Below are 17,389 nucleotides of genomic sequence, written 5' to 3' on the forward strand. Positions count from 1 at the left end.
GACAGTGGAAAACAGCTTTCGTCGTCCAGAACGAAAGACGTCCCGCGGTATTTTTTGGTCATCCACCGACACTGTGTTTTAACCGTCTCAATCTGTCCTCCGTGTACTCCGGCGACCTCGTTTTCTTCCTGCAGACGATTCCTTCCATCTTGAGGGTCCGATGGATCAATACGTGGGAGCAGCCATATTTCCGACCGGCGTCACGCAGGCTGGTTGCGTCCTTGTTGTCAAACAGCTTCTATAACGATGCCTTCCTCTGCTTCGTCATTATCGTCACCGGACGACCAGTTTCGACCTTCCGCTCTGCGTTCAGGGAACCCAGGATACGATATACCGTACTTACAGGTACATTTTCTTCCTTAAAATGTGCCACCGTGAACTTTTTTCCTTGCTGGAAATGCGTTTCGTAGAACCGTACAATGCGTTCGCGGAGCACGTGCTGTTTCGACGCCATCTTTGTTTTGACTAAATTCAAACTAGCAAAACCAAACACGCCTACTGTTTCTAGGGAGCCCAAAGAGCAATTTTCTTGGAGAAAGAAAATTTTACGCTCTTACTTTGAGTTACTGAAAGGTATTGAAAAAATTCTCATTTCTTATTTAACACCCGTTATATAGAAATGAAAGACAAAGTCCTATGTCAAAAAATCATTTTTCTCGGTGCACAGGAAATATTGTTTTGACTTTTGCATAACCAAAGGCGCAATAAAGTGATTTCACAAGGCAGCGGCAAATAGTGTTTTTGGAGTTAACGGGCAGTGGCAACTATATTGCCACCAATTTTTTCAACTTTTTCAATAGTTAATTTGTATCAAAGGAAAATATGTGTTTTTCCTCATGTAAGGGTATGTTCCCTGAAGTTGAGGTCAATCCCTTGCCTAGTTTTCCTAGTTTCCTAGCCTTATAAAGGGTTAAAGTGTGCTGACGTCAACACACAAAATCGTACATTTTTTCATTTTTGTTCTTTCTCTAACTAGTGTCGCTAGCCGCCTTATACATGTCCAGGATAGTTACCTTCCCAGTGTCCTAGCCTCTGATTTCTCTTTTTTTATCTAGCAGATTGAAGGTGAGCAGGGCGAAGCGGATAGTGGCGAAACTGAACAGCAATGAGGCCAACGTCTAGACGGGGCACCGTTGGACTTCTGTGTGGGTGGGTGCTGAATTGGTTTCTTTCGAGGAAGGAAACTTGCAGAAAAGGCTTATGGAGCAGCAGCGCACTCCAGACACCAACGAACCATTCATTGTTTTAAATTGCGTTGATGGAATTTATTGACAATGAGCCAACTTTTCCCTCCCGGAGCAGTAGTTCCATTGCTTCGCGCATCCCCGGGAGTTATGCTGACGTTTGATGGCGTCCCTGTTTCTTCCTTCTGGAGTCAGTTCAACTCAGTGGGGGTTTCAACGTTATTCCTAAATTTTAAAAATGTGCAGATGGGTTTCTCAGTTCGAAAAAATGACAATAACGCGGATATGTAGAGATATATAAACAAATCTAGTTGTAATCAAATAACGAAGTTATATTTTTATTTCGACCATTGAGCGATTCCATCTAACGTTAATTACGACCTGATTCACTGAAGTCGATACGATTTTCAAAATTAATAAATTTTCTGAAACAAGGTATTTTTAACCATGTGCGTACTTAGAAACCATAAGCTGTATCAAAATATTGAATCTAATCAAATTGGATATCGGTATGGAGTACCTTATAGTCCGGAAAAGATATATTACCTGAATTTCTTCTAAATTATTATCGAGATACAAAATAAAAATGTGATTCAAGTCTTTACGTATAACATGATAGTCGAAGATTATTAATTATAATGGGTGTTGATAATGTAATCGTGTTGCAGTCGCTATAAATCAATGTAAGTGCATGATGGTCTATGATCAGTGTAAGTGCATGATGATGACTACTTTGAAAAATCGTAAAGTCGATAAAAAACATATCCCTGATTTTTGGATATGCTATGTAAAAATTAAATTCATTTTTGAATTCATATGTTAAAAAATAATTTGTTGAAAAAAAAAATCCGATTTCGCTCAAATCACGTATATTTGATACTTTTCGGTATATTTCACTTCGTGCTTCGTGCGCCATTCTAAATTGAGTTGGTCTAAAACTTTCAGCCGATTTTCCAGAGTCTAGCTCGTTGAGTTTGAATCACTGAGCCGTTTTTCGATTTCTTACCTGCAAATGAAAGGGAAAGGTAATTAAATGATGTATTGAATTAATTCTAGATTTTGAACCCTTATTGTCCGGCAACAAGCCCAATATTTTATATATTTATTTTTTACGCACTTATTACAATGAAATTGTGTAATAATTCCTCGGAAATTCCAGTTTATGAATTCATGACGAACGGACCTGTAAAATTTGCATAGTCGTTTACTTCAGAATGCATTCTAAAAAATGCACAAAACAAGCAGAGTGCAGAGTTTGCATTGATGCGCAGATGCTGAGGATCGTCAGGGGACCATCGTCTTTCGCGTTCAAACGGAATCGACTTCTCCCAGCAGTTCCTTTGTCAACATGAATCAAAAGTCATTCGGGCACTCTCGTTGCTATCTGCTCTACGATGGTCCATGTTCATTTCATTTTCCACCGCCTCATTAATAGGAATTTTACCCCCTTACTGATAACGAATTATTCTGAAATTTGGAACATACCTTCAACGTTGCTTTCATAATAAACCGCCGTATTCCATGATCTTGAAAATCCAAGATGGCGGCGGCTACAAAATGGCAGACTATACGAGATATTCTCAAAATTCATCAATATGGGTATCAAATGAAAGGGCTTGATTAGTAGGATACAGTTATTTATGAAAAATCAAATGCAAAATGGTCGCCACCATAAAATGGGGATACATGGCGGACTCGATTATATACACAGCCACAAAATGGTTAAATTATTTTTCCATGCAACTCCCATATATGGGTACCAAATAAGAGATCCCCTTCCTGTTGATTATTCACTTGTTTCTGATAGTAAAACCGAAAGTGGACGCTTTTCCTCAAAAATCTGATGTAGTGCTACGTAGTTTTTTGACAAATCCGCAATATTTAAATACAGAACATAAAATTGATTTACAATTCTTCTGGAACATGGTTGCTATTTATTGCTTTTTTCAATTCATAAAGTATTCGATATACTAAACATTCAGAAATAAATACGACTTGATTGACGTCCAAACTCATTTTCCATTCAACCCTTGACTTCGTAAGGAGCCATTTCTATGGCTCTAACCTCGTCTCTGATTGGATAGGGTTGAGCTGTATTGAAGACCTGTGCATGATCAGAAGTCATTTGGATTGAGCTTGGGAAGTACGTATCCATCATGATGCCGTATTCTATTTTCAGACTACCGAGTCCATTGCACAATGGTCCAGGAGATGCATTTAAGTGTAAAATAGTGTTAGAGCTCGACAGTTATTCTCTAGACAAAAACTGTCTTAGACAAAGTTGTTACATATGATAGAGCGCTCATTTTTATGTTATCAAAAATAGGGTGACCAAACTTGTCGATGAAATACAAAATATAACTTTCTTATCTTTATAGATAGAGGTAAACATAGTTCGACAATGTTGTAGTACCAGTTATTTGAGACACCTTTGTAGAACAAAGTTTTTTTTCTATCTCTTGAAATAATCGATATAGCTTCTTTTTTCTAAGTTACGTTAGGGCCACCAAGAAAAAAACTGTTTTCTTGCCATAACTTTTATAATTCAAATGCAAACATGCAAACTGTCTTTGAAAGACTTTTAGAGCTTACTAATTCAAACATTTTGCGATGCAGAACTTGATATTTCTTCCCAAAAAATACGCTCTCTTCAATTGTTTGTCATTCTTTCTGAGGCAAACATAAACAAATTCTATTGGCGACATTTGAAAGAGCATATTTTACTCTACATGATGTGTGATCTCCAAAACTATGTTATTTTTCGTGTTTGAGTAAATTCAAATTGAAATCATGAATTTTTGGGAAAATAAACATCTATAACTTTGAGTAGGATTAAGATATTGAAAAGTTCTGCATCGCAAAATGTTGATAAGCTCTAAAAGTCATACGAATACTGTTTTAATGTAGAATTTGAAATATAAAAGTTGAAGCAAAAAAACCCGTTTTTTCATGGTCACCCTAATGCAACTTAGAGAAAAAGCGCTAATTCGATTATATCAATAGATAGAAAAAAGTTTTGTTCTACAAAGTAGTTAAAAATAACCGGTGCTACAACATTGTCAAACTATGTTTATCTGTATTTATAAAAGTAAGAATGTTAGATATTTTATTTCATCAACAATTTTGGTCACCCTATTTTTGATAACATAAAAATAAGCGCTTTATCATATGTAACAACTTTGTCGAAAACAGTTTTTGTCTAAAGAAAATCTCCCTCAAAGTTGTTTTTAGCGATTTCTATCTATGTTACATAATGGTAACCACTAAAAAACGGGTTGTTTACTTTTATATTTAAAATTCTACATCGAAACTGTATTCGTATGACTTTTAGAGCTTATCAATACCAACATTTTGCGATGCAGAATTTGTCAATATCCTGCTCAAAGTTATTGATGGGTTTTCATCCAAAATTTCATGATTTCTATTTGAATTTACTAAAACAAGAAAAATAACATCGTTTCAAAAATCACATATTATATAGAGTGAAATTTGTTCTTTCAAATTCTGCCAACAAATATTTTCTATGTTTGCCCCAAAAAGAATGACAATCAAATTAAAAGAGCGTGTTTTTTTAGAAGAATTATCAATAACTTTGAGTGAAGTTGAGATATTGACAAGTTCTGCATCGCAAAATGTTTGTATTAGTATATTCTAAAAGTCATTCAAAGACAGTTTGTATGTAGAATTTGAAATATGAAAGTTAAAGCTGGAAAACAGTTTTTTCATGGTGACCCTAACGTACCTTAGAAAAAAGGCCGATATAGGGTTATTTCAAGAGATAGACAAAACTTTGTTCTACAAAGATGTCTCAAATAACTTGTACTACAACATTATCGAACTATGTTTTCCTCTATCTATAAAAATAAGAAGGTTATATTTTTCATTTTATCGACAATTTTGGTCACCCTTTTTTTACTAACATAAAAATTTGCGCACTATCATATGTAACAATTTTGTCTCAGACAGTTTTTGTCTAGAGAATAACTGTCGAGCTCTGAATGCTAATTTCCACTTAAATGCATCTCCTGCACCATTGTGCATTGGTATAATCCTTTGAAAGGGCTTAATGAAGTCTTGCTACAAAAGGTAAACTTTCTACCGGTTTACAGGTGAACTTCCATTCCCTTCTTTCAGAGTTTCAAATTTCTTCGATATATTCTGTTAGACAGTTTTTGTGATATGTCCCATCAGAAGTCATTTTTGCTTCGTCGAAGAATTTTCTAGACAATTTTCGGAGCTTTTCAAGTTTTTTGTTCCACCATGATGCATCCTTACTTGAAGTTTTCCGCTTCAGTGGACAGTTTACTCCAAAGGTAGATTTAATATTGGTTTCAAGCTCTGATGAAACTATGCTGTTCAAGCTGTACAGTGGAAGAAATGTTTTCCACTGATATCAACATTCTCCTGAAGTTTGGAATGATAATTATTCCAATTTGTTTCTCTTGGATCTCTGAATTGTTCAAAGAAAACAATGCACAATATTAGTGTTGGTCCCAGCATCCAAAGATATTTATTTCATAAACAATAGTCAGAATTTCCACTTAAAAGTAGTGACATTTTGTGACACAAACAAACCATATTTTATTTATATTCCTCTCTTGTATCTGTCGGTTCTAGTGATCAACGCTTTCCTAACTAACAATTTATTGACGCGCACCACACGGAATGTTTCAGGGAAAATTCAAGTTATGATTTCCTGAATAAAAATTCTATCATTGGATAACGAATCGATTTTTTTTTACTATTCTGCGTGTGAATCTTCTATTTGTTGTTTGAATATTTAACCAAAAAATCCTTGCTGATTAGAGCGATTTTCCTTTCCGTGAACATCCCACTGAGTTTAAACAAGTTAAAGCGTTTTCGCCCTGCATGAGCCAAAATTGGGTGAAACATAATCCACATGTTAAAAAACAGGGATAGCAGTAGCGGCAGCGGCCGCTGTTTTCAGTGGTGCTTTTCAAGGGTTAGCCCCAAGGGAAAACCGACCGGCTCGAGTCGTTGTAGCTGCTATTGGCCGGGTGGCGAGGGAATAGATAGGGTGGGCGCGGTGTTTTATCAGACTAATTTTCTGTGCCAGTAGGTTTTTCGAAGATGAAGTCTCTCGGTGCCATCACCACCACCACTAGCGCTAGCAGGACGAGGAGGAACGGGAGGAATGTTTCTTTTTTTTTGGCTCTGATCCCTAACGAAATGTACGATTTCCACATACTACCACAGTTTCGGTGTGTTTTAGTAATATTTGTTACTGCCACAAGCGGCACTCGAACAATTCCTAGATACACTGAGGTTGTATGCGTGGGTGGTGTGGCAATTTTATCAATCCCTTCTGTAGGATTGATTATTTCTGACAGAGGCACTGTATACATTATCAAGTGGCGTCTAGGGACCGACGAACTACTGTCTGCCCCGGTCGAAATAGAGAGGGAGCACCCTGAGTTACCACCGCTCGGCTCGGAAGTGCAGATAAGAGAGCGAGAGCGAGGCTGGAGGTCCTGCGCGCATGTTTCGCCGAACGTATTGCCCCCCGTTGTCGTGTAGAGATTTCGTTCGGGAAAACTGTCTCCACTTCGTGCCTCGCCACTTTTCCGATGAAACTCGCTGAACAGTAATAGCTGGTGTTCATCCGCGGAGATACGCTTCCACAACTGGGCTACCGTGGCACTAGGGTAACAACTGCGTGAGGCTCGAACGCGTGTTTTCTTTCTGACGTCACCCCGAGCGTTCGTGTCACGGCGGGGAACTCACGCTCTCGTCCTGCTGGCGGTGGTTTCGACCGATTGTTCACGAACCGAGTCCTGGTTGGCGTTGCATTCGCACGAAAGGATGGCAGTACGAGGTTTCTGACCAGCGGCAGCAGAACGTAGCAAAACTTCACTCGGTGCGGTCGTAACATCAGTGGCAGAGTATCCCCGTACTTGTTTGTGGCTGGTCCCAAACGCGTTCTCGGGTTTTCCCCCCACAAAAAAAAAAAAAAAAACAAATTAAACTCAAGAAAACGCATCGAATGTGGGTCTCTTAAATATCAGTGCGAAAGTCAGCAGCCAGTCCTCGCTACAGTGCACAGTGTATTTTTTCTCACAAGGCTTTCGGGACATACCGCCGCGGAAGGAGTAGCAGCAGTAGTGCAATCCGGACGAACCCTGTTCTCCAACCAAGTGTTGTACAAATTTAACAGGTGTTCAATTGCACAGTTCCCTCAGAAACCTGGAGCGGTCGGAAACGTGGGTGCTTATCTGAAACCAGACAGAATTTGTAGAAAAGCAGTGAGAGTGTGCGTGAGTGAATGTGTTTCAGGACACCCTGAAACGATAAAAACAGTGTATTAGCTAATCGAGAGACTTTAAGTTTGTTTGTTATTTTTTTGCTATAGTCGTTCGCGTTCACCCCAAGATTTTATGAACAGCCATTAGTTGGCAGTGAGAGTTAGTGTTTTCTTCTGAACATAACTTTTTAAAAGGCAATCCGGAGTAGTTAATGTTGATGTAGTGCGAATCGCGTTTTTAAACACTAGTGAAATTGTTTATTTTTCTACTTCCAAGCGAACAGTTAGAGGCCAATATAAATGTACATAAATCCGTTTGTGAAAGAAGATACAACAGTTTGAAAGTTTGAAATTATTATCGTTATCGGAAACAAGGTTAAAAAGTATAATACTCGTAAGCCAATCGTTGTTCGGTCAAGTAGTGATAGCAAGTCCAATTTTCGACGACGTAAAACAGTGTGTGTGTAGAAGGACATTTGACTCATTTTTTTTGTGAATTACGGTGAGACTCTAAACAGAAATCTAAATGGATGATTTTCTGTACGGTGGTTCGGTCATGGGAAATGATTCGAGCGTATCGAATCAATCGCTGCTGGACACGTTGAGTATCAACAATCTGCTCAACATGAAGCATCTTACGAACGGTGCGAGCAGCGGCGGGAATGGCTGCGATGGTCTGAGTCCCTCCGTCTCAGAACCATCGATGTCCGCTAGCCCGAATTCCTCCTCGCTCATGCTGGACTCCATGGTGGACAACAACAATGGCGGCAGCTCGTTGAGTGCGAAGAATTGTATCATGCCGGAAACTAGCAGTGCCGGAGGCAATTCCGCTATCGATGAGTCCGGGCTTTTGATCACATCCAGCAACACGTCAGCAAGCGTTCCAACCATTACGACACCTATTGCGTCCGAATGTCAGCTAACGAGTCCATCGAACGTTAATACTCTATCGTTGCAACTGACCGCGCCACAATCGGATGACGACACATCGACCTCTTCTCTGTTGAATGGCGGAGGATCGGTAGCTTCGCCAATTGCTTCGCTGAACAGTCACAACGCCACGCACCACAGCAACAACCCGAACTCCGCTAACAACAATCTCCTGATAGAGAATTCCGATCTGCATCTTACGAGCGCTGCTGAAGAACTTAGTCTCAAGGCTGGGGACTTGAGCTGTCTGAACGTTACTTCCAGCCTGATGAACGGCGGATCGTCTTCGCAAATGGGTCTTCCTCCGAATGGGTTGAACTTTGGCAGCACCTCGGACCATAGCCCTTGGTCCAGCAGCATAGACGACAGCCCCGGCTCGCATCTTTCCATCAACGAACTCGGTGGTTTCCAGAGCTATTCGAGTAACCAACTCTACAATGGAGCGGCTGTTGCTGCTGCCGCAGCCGCTGCGGCAGCCCAACAGCAGCGCAGGGCCATCACTGCTTCTCACGGAGGCTTCTCCCATCATGAGTTGTCTCCAAATAGTGCAGTGGCTCACACGTCCGGTCCGAATCATATGCTGCAGCATTCGAGCGTCCAAAGCCAGCAACAGCAGAATCAGTTCAAAGACAACTACCCCACCTGGACTAATCCTGCTCCTGCTGGTTCCTGGTCCCAGCAGCAGCAACAACATCAGCAACAACAACAACAGCAGCAGCAGCAGCAGCATCCTGCTCATCTGCAGCAGCAAAACTCCATGAACTCATGGAACCGTGGTCGTTCGGTTCCCAACATGAACCTTGGCAACAGCCTCACTAGCTCTCTTCAATCCCGCAAAGCCCACAATTCCAATCCACAGTCCCAAGTTCTCTCCCCGTACGGAAATCATATGCATCAACAGCAGCAACAGCAACATCATCAACACCACCAGCAACAACAGCAGCAGCAGCAGCAATCCCATCTCCAGCAGTCGCTCAGTGTTGCCTCGAACCTTATCAACTCCCCCTCCAAATATCGCCGCAGCACATCCTACCCGGGTAAATCCATCTTGCCCAATTCGTCCGTCGGAGGCGGCTTCGGTGGCGGTCCGTTGGATACCATTCCACTGGACGACTCGCGGGATTCGTTCCTGTCATCCTATCAGGTGAGTTTTGTTTTGATCGCGTCTCGCCACTTGTTTTTTTACTAAATTCTTCTCATATATTGTTTTGTTTGGGTTTGGCTAAAATTAGCCCACGAAAGTGAGCTGACCTTGGTTGCGTTGCGTGGGCGTGTGTGTCGTGGGAAACATGAGAATCAGGGGGTGCCAAACAACGAGCGGATAGCGTGTGGTGTTCCGTTCCGTCACAGTTTGTATACACGTTACCTAACCTATCGATGCGATGCGGATTCGAACGGGACGCGGGAGCTTGGGGCGCGGCATGTGTATGTGGCTCTTGACCTTCGCCTTGAGAAACGAACAGGGTTTGGGGTAGGGAAAATTGATTTTAGAACAGCGAACAGCGGACGATGTTAACTGTGACGGGCAGGCGGACAATTGAGTGAACGAAGGGGGGCTCTGGGTCCGTTCTGAAATTGGAATTTGTGGATCAGTTATAATAATCAGAACGGGTTGTTTAACAGAGCACATCCAGTGGTAAAGGGTGTGTCACATCAAATTGCATCACGGAAAAAACGCTGTAGAAATTCGCCCAGTAGACCGATCCTTTTGAAAATTTTAGACAGTAAAATAAAAACTATTAAACAACTTTTGGCATTTTCTTTTTATTCATACTTCGAGCCCAAGCCCGTATGCTCGCACCTTCCTTTTTACCCCGTCCATAAGGTTCTGTACAACGTCAGGTTGTAGTTTTTTCTTGAACAGAAATCCATTTTCTCTTGAAGTCCGCCTTCGATTTGACAACTTTTGGGTTCTTCCGGAGGGCCTGCGAAGTCCAATATTTCTCTATTAGGCCAAGCTCCGGCGCGTTGGGCGGGTTCATTTTCTTTGGCACGAAGGTGACCCCGTTGGCTTCGTACCACTCCAACACGTCATTTGAATAGTGGCACGAAGTGAGATCTGGCCAGAAGATGGTCGGGCCCTCGTGCTGCTTCAATAGTGGTAGTAAGCGCTCCTGTAGGCACTCCTTAAGGTAAACCTGCCCGTTTACCGTGCCGGTCATCACGAAGGGGGCGCTCCGCTTTCCGCAAGAGCACATCGCTTGCCACACCATGTACTTTTTGGCAAACTTGGATAGTTTCTGCTTGCGAATCTCCTCCGGAACGCTGAATTTGTCCTCTGCGGAGAAGAACAACAGGCCCGGCAGCTGACGAAAGTCCGCTTTGACGTAGGTTTCGTCGTCCATTACCAGGCAATGCGGCTTCGTCAGCATTTCGGTGTACAGCTTCCGGGCTCGCGTCTTCCCCACCATGTTTTGCCTTTCGTCGCGGTTAGGAGCCTTCTGAACCTTGTATGTACGCAGGCCCTCCCGCTGCTTGGTCCGCTGAACGAATGAACTTGACAAATTCAGCTTATTGGCGACATCCCGGACCGAACTTCTCGGATCACGTCTAAACTGTTTAACTACGCGCTTGTGATCTTTTTCACTGACGGAGCATCCATTTTTGCCGTTCTTCACCTTCCGGTCAATGGTTAGGTTCTCGAAGTATCGTTTTAGTACTCTGCTGACCGTGGATTGGACGATTCCCAGCATCTTACCGATGTCCCGATGTCTCGATGTCTTACCGATGTCTCCGGATTCTCGAAATGAGTGCGCAGGATTAATTCACGACGCTCTTTTTCGTTCTACGACATTTTTCCAAATTTACGAAAAATTGACAGTGAAGCATGGCCAACGTGATTTATACACTCTTATCTGATTATAAGCGAAAGCTGAAGATATAATTCCTAAAAATTAAATTTCTACAACGTTTTTTTCCGTGATGCAATTTGATGTGACACACTCTTTATGTTATGTTAGTTCTTATAACAATGGAATGATGGCAATCAATAGAGTTTGAATATTTCACACAAAGTATTTTTATAAGCAAGCATGTTTTAATGTAAATCTTGTAGTGTATATTCTCCACAAACTTTATTGGATGCCGCGCATCTTGATTCCGATTTGAAGTACCGCATGCGTGATAATGTTTGCACCATTGAGTAATGTCAAAATTTAAAAAAATCTCAAAAGTTTCGGTTTCGATTTTTTTTATTCAATCGAAAGAGGTATGTTTCTGAGAGTCTTAAGCTATATTAATCATCGATCGAGTTTCAACTTGTTGCAATTACGGTCTCCACACGAAATTACATGTTTTAAAGGATTATAAAATACACCTTCTATTTGTGTCAATACGCCCGTCATTCGAGCTAATTTTTAATCGATCACCAGATGATTATTTGGCACGTATTCAGACCTTTCCTGGATTATAACACTTGCAAATATTGTAAACATCATGCTTGCACCCCATTTGTATCAGATTTACATAGCTAAACCATTAAATTTACGCATTCTGATGAACTCAATTCTGATCATGAGTTGTCCAATTCAATAATGTTATTTTGTCCACATGATTTCTACGGCAACCACTTAGCGCGCTGCAGTTTGTTAATTGTGCCCTTCGCGCATAGCAGAAATAAAGTTTCTCTGTGTTGAGTGTGTTGAGGGTAACACCTTTAAAATGCTCAAGAAAAGGCAATATTCTGAAGAAAGCCTAAATTATGAATGGATCAATATGATGACAGTAAACTCAAGCAATGATAAATGCAGCATCCACTTGTGAATTCGAATGTTTTCATTCAAAAATGGTGATTTCTAAAGCCGGACAAACCATGATCTTTTTTTGGGCAAACCATGATCAGATGTGGTCAAACCATGATCATAATTCCTCTTTAAGGAAAACCGTTAAAAAACATAAATATTTGAATAATTCCAATACTTCATGGTAGTATTAGCAACTAGAGACTTGTGACTTTTCAACAAACCCAAACTCGTATCGATTATTTGTGATTTTCATGAAGAAAAGTCGATTTGCATTTACTAGTTGCGTAAAAACATCCCAAATCGGACAAACCAATAAAAAACAATTTTGTTGAGGGGAAGCCTCAGTCTGGAAGGTTGAAAAACTCGTTTTTTTTTGCTTTTTTTGGAACATCCCCAGAAATTTTGTCCTAAAAGGATTTTAACGTAGGACTACGTCTTTCATTTATATACTGGGGTGTAAGTTAAAAGTTTCGAAAACGAAAGCGTTACGCCGGAGCAACCAGATTTTGAGCGTTAATAAATAATTGAACGAAATGGTGTGATAAACACATCATTCGAAAGATAAAATGTCTACGCGTTATATGCTTGTTACTTTTTAATCCAAAAACATGTTTCAATAGCCCCAAAATTGCTTTAAAAACATGCTATTGAAATCACATCAATCGGTATACAAGCGAATGCTGCTCGGAAATCCACTCAGTTATGATTGCGCAACGATTGAGGTACGATCGCTGGAACAAATGGATGTTCACCTAACACAGACTTCAAAACTACGGAGTCTAGGGAAATTGGCATTGCAAATTAGATGCAGCGGGTGCTTTTCTACCCGCTTGCATTTCTGCAACCCGGAATTTGTTTTTCCTCCAATACAGATTCCGAAACCAAGAAGTTAGTAAAATCGGCATTGCAGATACATCAAAGTCGGTAGTACTTTTATGCCCCCATGCATTTTTACACTTGCTAACACGGTCTACAAAAGCGGGTACAAATGCAACGTTTTGGTTCGGTTATTTAAGAATGCATTGGGAGATATCCCTTCATGTTCACCAGTTCACTGAACTTCTACGCATTCCGTTTGATGATTAGGCAAAATGTTGATAACTATCTGCTGCGATAACTACTACCATAATGCATGAAACTGGGATTTGTTTGGAATTGTATTCGAATTTTTTTTAATCATTCACTAGTTTAATCAATACACACAAAATATAGCTCCAGAAGCGGCGAATTCATACACAATGAGTAACATCCGAAGTGCTATTATTGCTAATTGAAAAAACACAAATGATTACTAAGCCATCCGCAGTCCTACATTAACCTTGTGGTTATATCATAGGTATAACCCATCCATAGTTTTTCTTCTGTATAGCCCATCCGTAGCTTTTCTACTGTCAACATGATTCCGGGCAAATTCCAAACGTTTCAGTTTTTTTTTTCTAATAAACGGCTTTGTGTTTGTACACATTTCACGGAATGCTCCCCGGCGTAATCCGAACTGCTCTGCAATCTTCCGCTGTGAAATCCGTTGAATCCAAATGATCCTGAACAACAAGATTTCAGACTTGCATGCTTATTTTCTTCCCACCAATTTTGATTTTGTTGAACATTCTTTGTGTAGACAACAACAATCGACTTGTGTGTGCCAACGTAAATAACACTTTGTTTATATCGCGTCAACTCAATCACTCAATGTGGAAACGAGGGCTTTTATTTTTGCACACTTTGAAAAATACATGTGAGTATGTAAACGAAATCTAACAAAAATGGAAATATTTGTTAATTACTTGACAATATAAAATTCTATGAAATTACGGTAGTAGTGGAGAAACGGAGAAAAGTCTTTGAATATTCAAGGTGCGCTATTTTATGCCTATCACTGTATTAGAATAATAAAATGAATAATTAATTATTAATACATGATTCAAATTATTGACCATGGATAGTCACCTCTTTTTCCCATCCTTTCATCATGGGTTTTAACTCGAACTTGAACTTGCGGCCGAGTGTTGTTATGATGGAATATTGTCGACTCGTGTCTGGTCGCATAATCTTTTGTGTTTTGGATTGTGGTAGTGAATTCTTTCTTCGTCCCCGGCAACGATTCGATGCCAAAAGCGCTTCCTTTTGTGCCGTTCAAGTAGCATTTCAGACATGCAAAATCGCCGTTCAACACAATTTTCTTGTTTTTTGGATATACCCTGCGGCTTTCAGTCGTTTAAGGTGAAGGTGGAAGGAAGCCATTGTAGTAGTATAGGTAAAACCACGTGTAAAAATGGGGTGATAGTGTTTGTGAGAGAAGAGCAATTTGTTTCGTTTGTTTTGATCTTTGTATGTAAATAGATCAATTCACTTATCAGACTGTGTGGCGCATCACTGACACGAGTCTTAGAATACATTTGGCGAATTTATAACACAAGCGAATTGGGGCTCTTTTGTTATCAACAAATTCTTCCGCACAGTAACTCGATATTGATAAGCCCTCAATATTTTCCTTCGTTGATCGTATTGTTTTCACATACTCACGTTGGAGAGCCTTAACCCTTCTCTTCGTTGGCCTAGGCATTTTGATTGAATGTAATACTTTTCCGTTTTCTATTTTTGGAAGCATAGGCAGCCGTGGCAGTGTTCCGAGTTCTGCAATACAATTTTCTTAACCAATGGTCAAGTTGCTAAAACTTACATTATAGACCCATTAAACGTAAAAATAATAATTGTATTGATATCAACACAATTTCATTTTATTGATTTTCATGACATGAAACGCTATGACTCAGGAATAACATTTTATTGAGTGGTTTTTATATCTGTTTCAATGATGTTGTCTGGCATCAGTGTCGAAAAAATAAAGATTTTTTCACCAATACAAACAAAACCATTGCGGAAAATTGAAAAATGAAAAGTTAACTTGCAGAGCACTAGCTCGAGTTTTACGTCGTTTTCCACTATATATTGCGACGGCAGATAAAAAATTAAAATTTGTTGAGTAATCGATTAGATTTTGATTAATATTACTTAGTGGGAAGTGGGTGCAAACGATCATTTTCTTCACACTGTTTCGCAAAATTAAGGAAGGGAGAAGAAAGAAATGAGCGCCATTGTGGCAGCCATTTGTGGCTAGCTTCCATCTTCACATTAAAAGCAGCTTGTTGAGGTACTACCAATAATTCTGCAAGCTCTGTTTGCTTTTGATACGAATCTTGACCGAGTGATGTCTGTAACTTTTTTGCCTTTAACACTGAAATCACCACTTTCGAATAATTCGTACCATTACATAAACAATCTATCCGATGGTGCAGAGTCACCATAAACTTCCACAAGCGTTCGATGTGCTTCAGCTGTACTTCTCTTCCAGTAGAAACAGAATATCTCAACTTCCCGCAGTTGGAGCTTATTTGCAACGAAACTTGACATTTTAATCGCAGTAAAAATTTAACTTGTGCAAAATTCAAAGGCTTGTAAATAATATTCGGTTGACAGATGTTGACACTTCATGATCTAGCATAAATCAGCTGTCACTGGGAATTTTCGTTTTCTAACAAGAATGCTTCATTTATCGGCTAAATTTATATTATCGCCTTCGAAATAGACCCTTTTTGAAGCACATTTTCCAATGAACAATCCAGTCATCGAATCACTTCTTCTAGTTGTGTTCATCAATTGCCTCCTGTTCACGCAGCGAATTCGGTTTTGTGTCTTCAATGCTGTCAAATGGGTCCCATGAAGTGGTAATTTGAGTTTCGGAGATATGAGTGACACCCATGACTTGTCGCCCGTAGTTATGCGTTGGAAGAACGTAGTAGAATTTGATCATCCAAGCTGCTTGACAGCGATAAAATTTTTGAAGAGAATTGAGCTCATTTTTTGACAGTAGAAGTGCTGCGACTTCTCAATGCTTAAGACATCAACCAAAATATGACGAACGGTCTCGTGAGAGATATCCTCAGTATTCTGGCAACACTTGAGCGCACGAAATATCAAAAGTGTAAACAAAACAAAGTGTTCGTCTATTGCGGTTGCAAGCGATCTAATTTTCAAGGTAACCGAAATAAGGATTTCTCCAGCAAAAACTGTATATTCCGTTAGTTGCCAGTATCCCAATCCTTCACTGCCGTAATCTCGCAAAGTGACGCAAGCACCAAAATTTACATTTTCCTTTTTTTTTGTTATAGATCGATAAAGAATACCAAATCCTTTCAAACAACTTTTTTTTGTTATAGATCGATAAAGAATACCAAATCCTTTCAAACAACTGTGAAGTTTAACAGGAATGTGAAAAATGACTCCGTAAAAGCTTGAAAACGAGATGGCGCAAGCGCCATTTCCCCTATGATGTGACGTAATTTAACTATGATGCGATCGCGTAGAATGAACGAGCAGGGATAGCAAATTTCACATAACAACATCTTTCGTAATGAACGTTTAGCATAATAAAAGTCACATGCCTTCTTTCTTGTAAAATCACTTTTCCGAAAAGCTTATGTTATGCCAAAATCAAAAACAGACCATCCCCATGCAATGCTACTTTTATAATAACAATTTTGTTTCAGAACTACAAATCATGTACTAAGAAGCTCGATTTCAATTTGCTGTTTCCACAACAAACTGGCGTTGGTAGCATAGCTTCAATAAAACTGCATTTTTTTCGAAAATCAAGCAATGTTTTTCCATCAGCAGTACACATCTTGTACAGATCAGATTTTCGTAATGTACGCGTATGCTTATTATACATGCAATTTTACAAAAATTCTCGTACTGGAAATTCTTCCCTCTGGCGCTTGCGTCACTTTGCGAGATTACGGCAGTTCAGTAGATTGTTCCAGTTCTGCCTGCATGAAAAGGTAAGTAAAATATAATATAAAATGCGTGTTAAGTGCAAAATAATGCAAAAGGTGCTGTGGGGGAAAGACGGACCATTTTCGGCGGGGTAAAAGCGCCACACGTTGTAATATCAACATATCGAATCGGAACCAGGAATACCTACTTCGGGGTCATTAAGACTTCACGTGAACAGATTTTGAGAGATTTTAGACCCACGAAGATAATCGTCCGATAATTTGATAAATTTTTCACGAATTTTTTGAAAACTCTGCACATGGGATATAGATAGCCTTTTCAGAAGTTTGTGTGTAGTTTATAACAACCCTAAACATTTGGTACCTTAGACAGCACTGTTCCTGTTATTTTTACTAGACTAAACTGTTTGAAAATAGTATCGCTCCGTCTACCCCGCGGGTGGCGCTTCTTAGGCGTCGTGCACAAATTACGTAACG

At 39.9% G+C, this 17,389-nt stretch overlaps 1 protein-coding gene and 1 long non-coding RNA gene across 11 annotated transcripts in view; one reads left to right on the plus strand and one right to left on the minus strand.

Moving 5' to 3' along the window:
• Positions 1 to 17,389, plus strand: part of LOC129761894 (cytoplasmic polyadenylation element-binding protein 2) — a 693,641-nt gene that overhangs the window by 9,173 nt on the left and 667,079 nt on the right. For 3 of the 9 annotated variants that reach the window (XM_055759726.1, XM_055759724.1, XM_055759723.1), the window contains exon 2: positions 7,360 to 9,520. In XM_055759726.1, the coding sequence (XP_055615701.1) occupies positions 7,973 to 9,520 (1,548 nt within the window). In that variant the 5' untranslated portion in view covers positions 7,360 to 7,972. Of the gene's footprint in view, positions 1 to 6,992; positions 9,521 to 17,389 lie in introns of those variants that run through there. The other 6 variants (XM_055759730.1, XM_055759729.1, XM_055759728.1 and 3 more) reach the window with 4 other exon arrangements.
• The window catches only part of LOC129761895 (uncharacterized), a 96,601-nt gene continuing 80,847 nt past the window's right edge, over positions 1,636 to 17,389 (minus strand). The window contains exon 5 of one of the 2 annotated variants that reach the window (XR_008740497.1): positions 1,636 to 2,190. This is a non-coding gene — a long non-coding RNA (uncharacterized LOC129761895). Of the gene's footprint in view, positions 2,191 to 5,443; positions 7,418 to 17,389 lie in introns of those variants that run through there. The other variant, XR_008740496.1, reaches the window with a different exon arrangement.

This window comes from Toxorhynchites rutilus, chromosome 1 (assembly GCF_029784135.1).
Source record: "Toxorhynchites rutilus septentrionalis strain SRP chromosome 1, ASM2978413v1, whole genome shotgun sequence".
Taxonomy (NCBI): Eukaryota; Metazoa; Arthropoda; class Insecta; order Diptera; family Culicidae; genus Toxorhynchites; species Toxorhynchites rutilus.